The sequence below is a fragment of the Anas platyrhynchos genome, chromosome 1 (assembly GCF_047663525.1).
Source record: "Anas platyrhynchos isolate ZD024472 breed Pekin duck chromosome 1, IASCAAS_PekinDuck_T2T, whole genome shotgun sequence".
Taxonomy (NCBI): Eukaryota; Metazoa; Chordata; class Aves; order Anseriformes; family Anatidae; genus Anas; species Anas platyrhynchos.
Window position 1 is genome coordinate 83,204,476 of NC_092587.1, and position 14,384 is coordinate 83,218,859.

At 36.8% G+C, this 14,384-nt stretch overlaps 1 protein-coding gene across 2 annotated transcripts in view; it reads left to right on the forward strand.

Annotated features, from left to right (window-relative positions):
* The window catches only part of MAN1A2 (mannosidase alpha class 1A member 2), a 135,598-nt gene that overhangs the window by 91,367 nt on the left and 29,847 nt on the right, over positions 1-14,384 (forward strand). For both annotated transcript variants that reach the window (XM_021278243.4, XM_038180749.2), the window contains one exon: positions 263-356. In XM_021278243.4, coding sequence (XP_021133918.2) covers positions 263-356 — 94 coding nt within the window. The remainder of the gene's footprint in view (positions 1-262; positions 357-14,384) is intronic.

A 14,384-nucleotide genomic window follows, 5' to 3' on the forward strand; every position in this document is an offset into this window, starting at 1 on the left:
TTACCAAATAGGTGACTTTTTAGAAATTTATGACAACAGAAGATTTTTTTATTTGTTTCAACGTACATTTAAAAATCACATTTTAAAAATATGTTTATGTTTATGTGTCAAACCTTTAAAAAACAAAACAGAAAGCCCTCAAGAAAGCTTCAGATTACAGATCAGATTATGAAAACTTCTGAAAAAAAAATTTTAGATTTATCAATATGCAGAGAGTTGGTGAAAGATGTTAGTGGTGATACTGATTCTTGATTTAATTTAGGTCATGCACATTCGGAAGTTACTTCAAAAAATGGATCGTCCTAATGGACTTTATCCAAATTATTTGAATCCAAGAACAGGCCGATGGGGTCAGCGTAAGTATTCTTATTTTATTCATTCGTAATTAAAGCTCTGCTTCTTTCTTTGATGCTAAGTTGGAGATCAGAAAAATTATTCTCAAGGGCATTAGCAGCACTGCTTGAAAATATGAAATGTAGAAGAATTGCTTAGACTTTAGATTTCCTGAAACCAATTTTTGCAAATCATTCTCTCAGAAATCATGCAACTCATTTTTATGATATGTTCTGACAGCAGCTTCCTACCAAATCCAGTGCATATCTTTTACTTCTGTCTGTCAGTAAAATCTTTAGTAATAAAGAATGAGACAGAAAAACAGTTCCTCATTTTGATTTTGTTCCTGTTTTTTTATCTGTAGCCATCTGGTTAGTGGATTACTGTTTGCAGGTGTAGTGTAAGATACCGTTTATAAGTGACTAATTATGCATGTTTGTGCTGGTTATATTTGAAGTCCTTCATCTGGTTAAATATACTTATTATATTTAATATAATATATATTTCACCTGGGGAAAGTATATTTACATATATTTCTACATACATACATACTTTCACCTGGTATTAGGGACTGCAATTTTTAAGGATCATTGTTCTTCTTAGTGACATGTGAAATGACATAGAATCATAGAATACCCTAAGTTAGAAGGGACCCACAAGGATGATCAAGTCTAGCTCCTGGCTCCAAAAAGAACTACCTAAAAATCAAACCATATATCTGAAATCATTGTCCAAATGCTACTTGAACATTGCTTCTAGCAGGCTTGGTGCCATTACCGTTGCCCTGGGGAACATACTGCAGTGACGGACCACCCTCAGTAAAGAACCTTTACCTAATATCCAACCTGAACCTTTTCTGATGCAGCTTAATGCTGTTCCTTCAGGTCCTATTGCAAGTAACCAGCACCTCCCCTTTTCTTCTTGTTGTGAAGAAGCTACAGTGTCCTGAACATTTCTGTAGATCCTGCTGTTATCTATGTGTGTCTCATTAAAACAAAACAGAATAGCTTTGGGATGAAAACTTTTAAAATGTATTTGTTTTTGTGGACAGTCTATGTGGAGAGGGAAAACACGAAAACACATACACAACCCTGATTCCTTTTCTTGAAGTGGTTCTTCTAAGAAGCGTTGGATGTTTTAGTGCTTTCATAATATAGATGATGAAGATAGTTCTTTTTCTTCAAGGCTTCTATTCCTTCATCTTTTATGAATGCAAGTTGATTTAGGAAAAACAAGAAAGATGGTCTATTTTTGTCCTGTTTGACATCACTGACAGGTTTTGGTGATTTCAGTGTTTGGCTGTAAATATCCGACAGAACATGTTCTGGCTTACAAATTGAGAATTTACTTCTGACTTTGAGTCTGGAACAGGAGGGAAATGAATGCAGCTATCATTGCAGTGACTTTGAAAAGAGTTGTCTAATTAGATCTGTAAGACCAAAATTCTCTTCAAAGAGTGCAAGTGAACAGGGCCACCTTTAGAGATGGGTGCCTGGATTAATGAAATAAATCCTTCAGACAAATTTAGGCTTACAAATGCTTCTGAAAAAAAAGGGGGGGAGGGTCTAGTAAATACAAACATTCATCTATAACTTATTAAAAAGTCAACTTGTTTGTTGTGAAATATTTTTTATATTGCTTTTTCTATTCCTAACCAATTGCTTTTACTGGTTTCAACAAAGGTAGTATATTGTGGCATATTACTAGGATTCTACAGGGGCTTTTTATTGGTTTTAGTAATAATACTGTTACTATTAGCAACTCTGGAGAAGGAAATAATAAATAAACATACAGTGGAAGTTTTAACTTGACAAAGCTTGATGAAGCTCTAACATAACTTTTTAAATGAATTTTGAAAGATTATACATTTGAAAGTAGAATTTAGGATTGCAGATTATGATTTAAGATTTTAGGATGAAAAGAACTACACCTTTATAGAGCACTTAATATTTTTGTGCTGCTTACTAACCACAAACTTACTTCCTGGAATTTGTTTTGGATTTTTTCCCCCCAAGGCAAATAGGGCACCTAGTGCTGATACAGAGCTTCTAGGAGTGTTTATAACATTTCATCAATGTAGCATTTATAAACTTACCTGGAAAAGGTTTGTGAAGACAAGAAAGCAAGAATCCATAATCCTTTTTTTTTTTTTTTTTTTTACTTGCCACAAAACAGGATGGGACAATGAGAAACTGTCTTTGTTGTAGTCCTGAGAGATAAGTCATTAGTGAATTCAAATTAATTTGCAGAAATTTAAGAACGTGACTTAGAGTAACAATGCATTAATGCTGAAACATTGGACTTATGAGCTGGAACAGCTGAGGCTGAGACAGATATTCCTTCCTTCTGATTCTCTTGCAGAGGCCATATCCTGCATCACAAAAGTCAGTTAAGTAAGGGTGATAACTCTCATGCAATAAATCTCACTTCCGTAGAGGACTCTTGTCAGAGTCCATGATATTGTTAACGACCTATTCATATTGTTGGTATTAAGGATGAAAAAAGCTTTTATATCTTCCTCAGAAGATAATCTCAAAGAATATTATGTTTTGCTTGTTATATACTTTAGTACTGGAAATACAGAGACAGTGGAAAGAGCACCAAAGCATAACTTTTCTTTCAGCTTCTGGAAAAGCAGCCAAGCAGCCCTGGCTTTTTCTTTCTCTTTCTTTTCTCTTTTTTTTTTTTTTTTCCTGTAACCTTTAGTCTGATGCAACTTTTATCTTGTACAAGCTACTGAAAATTTCAGTTCCTGAAAATTATTTCAGAACTCTATTGGCCTAGGTACATGTAACTCTTGGCTCTGACCTTTCTGTATTTCTTCGGTTTTGTTTGATAGTTTGTTTGTTGTTTAGTTCTGCTTGTTGTTTTTTTTGCTTTTTTGTTTTTTTTTTTTCCTTTTAACATTTTTTCTCCTCCTCAGGCTTGGCTCAGTTCTAGATACGTTTTCTGTTAATCTGTACAGTGTTCCAGCTAAGTCAAAAGTGGTGTGAAATAAGTAAAATAAATCCATCAAATAGAATATTGAGGAAGTATGGGATTTTGCTGAAATGTAGCATCATTCTAGTGGTGGCTATGTTTTGAATTTCTATACCAGTCATGCTGATAGTGGATGTACTCTGGTGGTGAGTGCTTTTATTTGAAGTAATAAAAATACCTGTGGTGTGCCAGTTACTGCCAGTTGATTATCCAGAGAGTATTAAACAAAATTATATGATGGAAGAATCTGTTTAAGTAACATTTTCTCATAGTTATATTTTGTCTTTACAACTAGCTTGTAAAATATTTGAAAAAATAAAAGTATATATGATTTGATTAGAAGCAATACTGAATAGATACACTTCTGTTGTATTTCTGTTTAATTCTGTTCTAACAAGCTGATAGGTAAACTTTAATAATTAGAACCAATTCCTGTTGCAAGACAGATTTATGGAAAAAAGAGAAACCTCAAACATATTCAGTAACCTTGGTGTGGCCCTGTAGGGTTTGGGCTGTATGTATCTCTACTTCCAACATGAATTTTGTGGAAAGAACAGTATTCTGATATCTTCTCAGAGGTATTTACACAAGCAGCCTAGCCTCATTTTATGTGTTTAAAAACAACAACAAACAACAATAAAAAAACAACAAGGATTGCGTCTACTTTATTTGACTTTCAGTCCCAAGTATTAAATTCTAGCATGAGTAACTAATGTGCCTTTGAAATGTCCCAGTCAGAAACCTTTACTTCCTTTTTCCTCTTTAGTCCAGAGAACTGGAGCTGTGCAGTAATGTATGATACCACATAAAAGCATGGTTTTAAGTCCCTTTCCGTTGCAGACAAAAGACTTCTGCACACTGATATCTAAGATTTGTTTGAAGTAACTTCTCAGCACATGTAAAAACCTACTGCCTTTCTTCAGTATCTAAAAGATACATCATCCATCAGAAACTTGAATTAAGTGGATTTAATTCACAAATATTAAGTTTTTATCTCCATTGCTAGTGTAGGGAAATTAAAATAATAAAATTCAGTGCAAGGTTGTATGGAAAGGCTATTTGTTTAGAAAATCATAAAGTGAGCTGATTTTTACCTGCACACTTTCACTGTCTTATAAATTGAATTCATTGTTACTGAAAGGTACCAAGATACGGCTGAGTTGTCCGGACTCAAAGGACTTCACTCTTCCTCACTTATCTAGTGTTTTTGAATGACTAGTGATGAGCTAGTTTTTGCGCAGATCTTTTGGGCCTAGGGATCAGCAATTGCTACAGGTTCTTGCTTTTCCTCAGAGACTTTCTGACTTATCCCTCCATAGATCTTGGACTTGTCTCTTTTTCCTCATTTAAATGTGTTTAAAATGTATGTCCATGGTTTGTTTTCTTGTTGGAGCTAGGGGAAGGGGAGTGGTGCATGTGATGTGCTGCAACCTTGTCAAAATCCTTCTAACATCAGGATGCGGGGTCTTCTGCTGATGAGTCATTGTGCTGTGGTTTGATTTATCAGAACACAGGCTTTTTGGTCTTGATAAAAGCAGCACACTCCTCAATTTCATTGCTTGGGAATGGTGCTCTAGGGACAGTGTCCTGAGATAGGCCATCCTTTTAGCTCATTCTTCTGGTTGCTTCTTGTGATGCTCATTTTCATTTGTACTTCACTCATGCCAGTCAATGTGGTTTTTTTGCAAATACCTGAAAATATATATCCAGTAAAGTATGTTACCAGTCAGTTATTAATTATTGTTTCACCAAGGACATGATGATGGCTTCCAGGTTCTTAACAAGTTGGAAAGATAAGTAGAGCCATATAGTGTTACATAAATCCAATCTATAGACATGTCTTTTTAATGTTTACATTTTTATTAATAAAAATTTCCATATGTATTTAATGCATTTTATTTTGCACTTGAAGAACAGCTCTGGTGACAGATTCCCTTCTTTTTTTTCCTGCCTATCTCATGCAGCAGCAGTCATCAGGGTCCAGAGCCTCTGCAGGCAGTTTTGCAGCGAGGACTGCCATTCCAACAATTGTTTTGTTTTTTTTTCCATTTGAATGCCATAAAACCCAATTCTAAAAACTGCCGGTTGAATGGCTTTCTAGTCATTGCTTCATCTCTGCTTTCCAGTGGAACTGCTTTGAAAGGTAGCATAGTGCTGTGTAGCAGGAGGAGGAAAACGATGTCATGTGTAGGCTAAATATTTGTGTATAAGCTTATAACGTGCAGGTATTACTACAGCATGAGTGGCATGACAGACAGCTTTTAATGGGTTCAGCTCAGGATTTGTCATCTCATGGGGGTTTTTGCTAGAAAACAAAGCTGTAATGCCCACAGGAATGTTGACAGATTCGATTTTTAATTATGGACTAATGTGATGGTCCAGTGGAAGCAAGTGATTTACACTACTTCTGTCTTGGAGTTCCAGTTTCTGTAAAACTTGAAATAAAAATAGTTGGCAAGAAGCATGTTTTAACTTCTCATGTTAATGTGCAGTTAACTTTTGTTAGCTTTACTTTTCACTTGGTGAGCAATTTGTTTGGTGTAAGCATCAGAACATCATACAGTGAATTTGGATTATTTTCAATGAAAATGACAGTCCTTTCTCAAGAAGCCTGCTATGCAGATATAATGCCTAAAATTTTGATTAAATATAAGAGATTTCAGAATTATGGAAATTACTTTGTAGTGAAGAACTTTTCTCCTAAAATGAAAATGTTGAGAAAATTTAATTCTAATATACATTTGCAAGCAAGTTGGATGTGAATACCAAATAAAAAAGCAATAACAACGATATTGCTACTCTGCATGTTATTGCCAAGTTAGGAAATGCTATTTGTATTTGCACATTTCAGTAAATTGGGCATTCTTCCTTTCTACTTTTCAATATGGAGAATAAAATATTGCATTTCATCTACTTCCAAAATCTCTAGCAAAGATGTTACTGAAGGGGAACTCAAATCACTCTGGATTCATATCTCAGTTCCTAGAACTGGTCTGTCTATAGAGTTACCTGCATTTATTATTTAAGAAAGTAGTGTCAGTTGAACTAAAGACGTTTTTTAGACTATATATGGTTTCTCTATGCATGCAAGTAACAAAAATACTTATTCTATGTTAGCCTTCTGTGTTTATTCACCTTAATGACATATGAGTACATAAACAAGTTACTGTAAAGTAAGCTGGTGTGTACATTTACACACTGAACTCTGCTATTAGGAATGTAATGGCAGGTTCTGAAATTACCAGCACTGATACGATGAATAGTCAGGTTGTGGTCTGTTGTGCAGTGCTTTTTTCATGTATCGTTACCTAAGACAAGCCCTTTTAGACAAATCTGCACATGGACCAAGTTATAAATTTTGATGAGGGGCACTCTGGCAGCTGGTTTACTAGGACTGCTATCAGTGTGGTATCAGACCACATATGTTTATTTAATATTCTAAATTTAAATACCTTGTTTCCTATACAAAGTGATGTCTATCCTATAAAGACAAGTAAGAGGATTCACATAGGTATATAACCCACCTTGTTACACATGCTGCCTTAGCACCTTCTGGTGATTTTCTCACTTCCTTGCTGTTCTCTGCAGCTGTAGTGCAGAATAAGTTGAGGCTTACCCAATGTGTCTGACTGGGAAAAATTTATATCTGTTTCCCAGTTGCTTTTGCTGTAGACTGTCCCTTAAATAAACCAAAACAAATGTCTTTGTGGATGTGCATATTTTAATTTAAGTAGTGGTCTTTCATTTGCAAAATAAATGCTTAAAGTAAACCAAAACAAGCAGTTTCAGTATTTAACTTTATTTAGAGAAGGCTTCCATGGATTTAATTGAATTGGATTAGATTTACATTTTCTTTAAAACAGTGCATTTTTCACATGTAGGAAAAGTCATAAAAACGATTTTAAATTACCTTCATTAAATCAGTGCAAATAGTGGGCCCTGAATTTTTATGCCTGCTTGTACAGATGGATTTAGACTAATGCTCTTGAGTTGAGCTAGGTAATTAATTGAACTGCTTCATTTAAACTCTTGCAGGTAATAGACAAACCAAGAATAAAACACCCAATCTATTTTCGTTTGTGATATGAAATTGTGTCAAATATATGGCACCATCTGTCTATATTTTTTGTCAGTATTTAAAAGAAAAAATTAAAAAAAATCTGAAATAAATGTTTATAATACACTTTACTATAGATGTTAAGAAAGTCACTGCATCTAGCAGAATCTCAGACCTGTAGATTGCTCCTTTGTAGCTGTTGATACCCTGCCCAGTGCATTTTGAGACCCAGGAGGTGTCTGTCTCAGTCCAGTGGATGTGACTGCTGCTGTTACAACGTGCATATTGGCCCAGCAGTGAGGCTGAGCATGTATCCTAGAGAGGTACACACAGTCTAAGAGGACACTAACATGGCCACCCACATGGACTACCACTGACAGAACATGGCCTTCGTAGCATCCACATGTAATACTCACATAAAAGATGAGTACTGGTAGCCAGGTCTTGTTCATCCTCCTCATGTTTGTGGCCAAATAGGTGCATGCACTTACACTCTCTTCGCCCAAGCAACAATCACACTCAGGAATCTTTAAAATATTCACATACTTAATTGCCTACTACCTGTGCTTGGACCCTGGGCCCCTTATCCAGGCATCAGCTTACACGTAGACCTTGGGTCTTTCCAGATGCAGGTCTCCTACTCACCATCCTGTCCACCTTGAGGTTTGCTAATGAATTCCATGTACAGACATGCATTCTGAATCAAGTTAACTGGGAAAAATAAACACAGGTAGGTCTTCTCATTTGTTGACACACATACCTAGGGACCTGTGACATTCTTTTTTCTCCACTTGCTGCAACCTGCTTCTCCGGTTGCTGTCACTCTGACCTTGCAACATGCATCCCACTCTCTCCAGTTACTGTCAATGGACCTCTGTTGCATGCCGGTCTCTCCAGTTGCTGACACCTAGACCTGCAGGCTCTGTGGCCCATGGCTTCTCCGGTTGCTGATGTTTACACCGTGCAGCACTCACACATGGGATAATGAGTAAAAGTAGACACAAAAAATGGTTAAAAAAGGATTTGATAAAAAGAGAGTTACAGACTGTTGAGTGGGTACAGGGCTCAGGAAAGCAAGCATGTTAATAGGCGGCCGGCCTGTTTACATGCAGCCAGGCCCTTTTAACCCACCTGATCTTCATTTTTTCCTTGCTTATTCCTCCCCAGTCCACCCTGATTTTTTCCTTTTTCTGCCTTTGGCCCTTCCCCTAAAATCCAGTTGTAAGTTTTACATGAAGTCAGAAGCTCCTTCAGCTGTCCCATAGATATATTTTTCACAGTCATAGAGTTTCCCTCAAATATCTCATAATATTCATGGTTATTGTGTTTCCCCGTTCTTATCAGTGATGACATTTAGGTTGACTCTCTAGGGCTGTATGAGCAGGTCCTTTATTGACCCATCAGTCAGGAACTGAAGAGTTCTGATCTTTGTTATTGTCTGTTGCCACCAGCTTGTTAATGTCTGTGTGTTTAATTAATCAATTTCCTTGTTTGATACTTCTTTCATACGGAATACTCCTTAAACGGATAACTTGACAAAGAAGATGCTTTCACATTGTGCATAACCCCACATGTCAGAATAGGGAAGGATTAATTAAATGAATGATATGTCTTGGCAGGGTGAGCTCTATTTAAAATACGAGTGGCTCTCTTGAGTGCAAACTTTAAAAGGTGCTGCAGAGATTGAAAAGTAAGTCATTGCCTGGGTTTCTATTATCTGGACTGTTTCTGTCAGTATTTACATCTACTTTTGCAAGGTAAAAGCCCTGCTAATTGCAAGGTGAAATGAATAATACTGAAGAATGAAGTAGTCTTTCAAAAGATGAAAGGAATATTGAAAATAACTTAGAAACCTAAAAATATTTTTGTAGCATAAATTAATAGGTTGATTAGTTATGGGTAGTGAGAAAGATGCTAATATTACAAAACTATTTTCTTTGCCAACTGAAGCTGTTAGTGTTCTCCTTTACCATGAAGATATTTTGCAATATTTTTTTCTACTCTTCCTTTTTTTTTTTTTTTTGAAATGTACTAGATGCCTTTTTTTAGCAGAGGTGGTCTCTCAAGTTATATCTGTTAATACAGATACAGTACACATTAAAAGGTGTGCTATATACAGAACTAAGAAACCAGCAATGTCGAGAATAGTGGGAAAAACAAATTATGAAATACAACGTCAAGCCCCATCAAAACATCCATAACCTTAAAGGAAATTAAAAGAGTTGTGTCAAGTAGGCCTGTATTTTCAGAAAAGAAAAAAAAAAGTATTTTGAAAAACATTTTCAATTTGGACTGGTGGACAGTAGCTTCTACTGTTTTAATTCTTGGGTGATTTTCTCCCCTTTAGTACAAGGAAAAGATTTTCTCTCTCAAGTCCAAATGATGCAGGATTAAAATAATTAATTTTGTTTGTTGTAGAAATAGTTCCCAGCTTGACTTCATTTTTGCACATTTATTTAATTCAGCAAGTACATTTCATTTTTGACTTGTTTTTGAAACAGCAGTTATATAACTGGAGCTATGCCATGTATGTGATGGTTAGTTTGGGGATTGGATGCAGGCATTTATTGTTTTTTGTTGGTGGTGGTTTTGTTTTTTAAATCTGATTTCAGTTCAGTACATTATGAACAAAAAAATACAACATGATTTCTAGATCTCCAATAGCAGGCTTCTCACCATTGCAGATAAGAAGGTGAGGATGGTTCTCTGCTGTTTAGTTCTCTGTGCTGTCCTGGCAGATTTCCTTAATTTTTCTTTCAAAAATATCCTGGTTTGTTCTGCATTTAGGAATATGCATGTGTTTTGAATATACAATAATCTGTGTAATCTCTGATGGGGAATTCCCCTTGCCCTTTTGCTTTGTAAACATATACAAATGTAATTAACAGTGCTTCAAGAAAAGGCTGTATTCAAATCTGATTATTCAGTAGAAGACAAGAACAAGTTAATCTGCTAAAGCTTTGTTTTAATGACATACAGCAGAGCAATGCATTACAGGGAATATGTTTTTATAAATCTGCAAGGTTAAGACATTTTGCTGGTCTGTTCATCAAGATGCTGAAAAAGCTAAACAAATAGAAGCTTTGTTTGGTGTGTTTAAGATTTTAGTGTTAATGGAAGGTTAAATATTTATATGCGTTATGTATTTGAAAGGGGGTGTGTATAAAGAATTCCTAAAGATAGGATTCAGATATGGTGTAACTTGAGCTTTCAAAGTGCTTGCATAAACTGATGTGGAAAGAAATGAGTATTTTATTTTGCTGTACCACCAAACTACACTTTTATACCGTGATATTGATGGGGAGCGCATCAATATCTAGAATTTGAAGTCAGTCTTCTAGCAGCTCTAACATTTGTTTTCCTCACTGTAAAGCCAGTCAATTAGCCTTTATGAACAGAATCCAACATGTATTAGGGTACTTACCTGATATTCTTGAGGAGTTTAAATTGTTGACCTTGAGGACAGCTAATTTAAAATGATTAGGGACTAAAAGTGCATACTTTGATACAAGCTCTGTGAGTTTTAAAGTCTGAGCTCCTATGGAATCATATATTTCTTTAGTAATTGATCTTTGTACCAGAGTCTTTGGATATCTAAACTGTATTTTTCAACCATTTTTAAATCATTGATTTCCTATGAAAAGAGAGTCTATGAAAATCTAATTGCAGACTTTTTACAGCCATAGTACAGTTACATGTTTTGATTTTATTCCTTCTATATCATTTAAATGTTGGAGGCTGTGCAACTAGTTGTTTATAATTAGATCAGTGTTGTTCTCTGGACCAATAATAGATTTCAGATGACACATAATTGTCCATTTCTTCTGTCTTCAACATGTGAGATTTTATATTCTGGGCTATATGGGGAGATGTACCTTCTTGAGAGAAGAAGAAGAAAAAAAAAAAAAAGAAAAAGAAAAGCTTCCAGTTCGGTGCAGAAGAGAGGGTCTATACTTTTACTCTCTGGATAGAGAGTGCATTTTCATACTGGGTTCTTTTAATCATAAAGTTCTGTTAGGAGTTGGACTGTCCTGGAGCAACAAGGTAAAATACCCTCTCATCTTGGAGATCTAAGTGAAGACATTGATCTGTGATTGCAAATCACTCTGTGGCACTTTTTTGCCGATGTGGTCAAAAATCAGAAAGGCATGGTGATGAACGCAGTGCAAATGTAGAGTGCTATAGCTCGGTCTCAGTCCATACTCCGCTGTTGAGTAAGCCTTTCACACAACCTGATTTCCTACCACCTTGTGGTGGTTTTACCGTGCTGAGCAGCTGAACTCCACAACAACTGCTTTCTCACTCCCTCTCCTCAAAGGAAAAGGGGAGAAAATATGACATAAAGGGCTCAAGGGTTGAGATTAGGACAGGGAGATCACCCACCAGTTACTGTCATGGACAAAACAGACTCTGCGTAGGGAGATTAATGTAATTCATTGCCTATCACTAGCAGACTAGAACAGTGAGAAACTACAAGCAAACTAAAAACACCTTCCCCCCCCAACCACCCTCTTCTGCCTCCTCCCCTTGAGCGGTGCAGGGGAATGGGGGCTGCAGTCAGTCCCTGATGCTTTTTCTCCGCTGCTCCTTCACAGTCACTTTCTGCCCGTGCTCCCCGTGGGGTTCCTCCCACGGGATGCCGTCCTTCCCCAGCTGATCTTGTGGGGGCTGCCCACAGGCAGCAGCTCTTCAAGAACTGCTCCCACATGGCTCTGTACCATGGGGTCCATCCCCCTGGAGCAAAGTGCTCCAGCACGGGTCCCCCACAGGCAGCAGCTCCCCCCAGACCCCCTGCTCCTGTGTGGGCTCCTCTCCACGGGCTGCAGCTCCGGCCAGGGGCCTGCTTCTGTGGGGGCTCTCCATGGGCCGCAGCCTCCTCAAGGCCACATCCACCTGCTCCACCGGGGGCTCCTCCATGGGCTGCAGTGTGGAGATACACGTACCTGAATTTCCATCAATCCACTGTGAATTCAAGCAACTTAGATAAAGCTGCCAGCACAGTTAGAATTGACACCTACTCCGAATTTTCTACCTAAATTGTAGAGAGGCTGATCTACTTCATTTGGATGATGCTGATGGGTGTAATAATCTGGAAAAGACAACTTCAGGTGATAAATGGCCACTTTCCTTCTGAATGAAATCAGCAGTATAAAGGTCAGTTGTGTTTTTGAATTTTTGCAAGTGGACTTTACATCATTAGTTGATTGACCTTTAATTCAGGAACATGTTTTCTGAGAGATGACCTAAATCTTTCCAGAACTGTAAACAACAGTTTGAGTATTTTGACGTTTCAGGTAAGTAAGAATATAAAAACAAAAATATTTGTTCCAGCTGTCAAATCCTCAACTTGAAAGGAGAGCCTGTTGTAAGATATCATAAATAGAATCATAAAAGACATTCAAGTTGAAGATGTGTTTTGGTTCATGAGTTACGTTGATTACACATATATGTGTGTGTATTAGTTGGGCAAGTTTTACTTGCTGGCCTTCTGTTGTCTTTGTACATACTTGGATTGTGTAAGCTTGAGAAATTTAATCTTTAGTTTAACTAGAGTTCTAATAAGTCATTTTGCTTTGTTTTATTTTGTGGGTAGCATTTAAGTTCATTTTCTATTAAGTGATTGTGTTTTCAGATTTTTGGAGCTTCCAGTTTTCAACTCTTCCAACTGGAATATTGTATCTGCTTCAAGCCTCAAGCTGTCTTCTTCCTTCCTTCTTTCTTCCCTTTCTCCTTCTCTTCCTCCTTCCTTTTTCCCTTTCCCTCCTCTTTGATAAAAATGCTTCAACCATTCCTATATGAGGTTCAAGATGCAATATTGTTATGACCCAATTATACTTTGTTTCTTCTAAGCATACAGTTAAGAATCTCAAGAATCATCATGTTTTGGATATTAAATACTGTGGGAGTTATTTATTTTAGCACTGCTGGAGGACAAAACCACCCATATTTTTTTCAGGCCTTTGAAAAATATTCATGTTTACTTTCTCCATATGGAATTTTTAGAGTTCAGCTAAGTTCTCTGAAGTTGTATGTGCCAAAGCATTCATCATCATACAACGCTAGGCTGGGAGGAGCTGAGCTAGGCTTTTCTTGTTGCTTGAATCTGTTGTGGCACCAGACGATAGAACTGAAAACTCAGCTGTCTCCTAATTTCTCAGTGCTCATCTTTTCCACTTTAAATCTACTTTTTTAATGTAGATTTTTATGTGACAATCTGCATGTTTTCAGAAAAATTGTCATGCTGGTAACATGTTCCTTAGTGATGAATGATTCATACCTGACTAAAAATTGCACCTCCACCTTCTTTTATCAGGGCTGCCTCTGCTGTAGTTAATTTACAAGCGTTTGCACTTTAAAGCCATCCACTATGGCTTATGGCATCTTTAGGTTGAATTTCCACTGTGGATTGCTGCAGCTGCAATTTCTGGGGCTTCAGCTTTCTGGATTAAAGGATTAAAAAGAGAGCTTGCACCTATTTAGAGCAGTTGAGGGGCACTAAGCCCAACTACGAGGTGAAGGAAGATTGAACTGAAATTTAATCAGTGCCACTCTGAAGACAAACAGAAAAGCACTTCTTTAAAAGTTTCCTACACAGAGAAAAGGTGCTCATACAGATTGTGCGTTGTGTAAGGCCAATTGGTACCCAGAACAACTGGTGTGAAGATTTCTTAATGAGAGTTTAATACTAGCTGAATCACTTCACTACTCCCTCCTAGTCTTAACTTCCCCACTCTTGAAATCCTTTCCTGACTTAATACAATAGTGCTTTGTCAAAGATACAGTGTTCATGATCCCAAAGTAAAATCCACATCACCTTTTACTACTTTGTTCTTTTGTTACAAAGTAGTCAGTATTACTACTTTTTGGTTGAAATTAGTTAGTAGTTGTTCACCTTGCTGTTTCCAGTGTATTGGTTATAGAGCATTGCATGCAGATTTAAAATAGTTTTCCTTTTTGCTTTAAAGTCATAATTAACATTTCCGTTTGTAAGATTTGAGTTTCTTTTATGGATTCC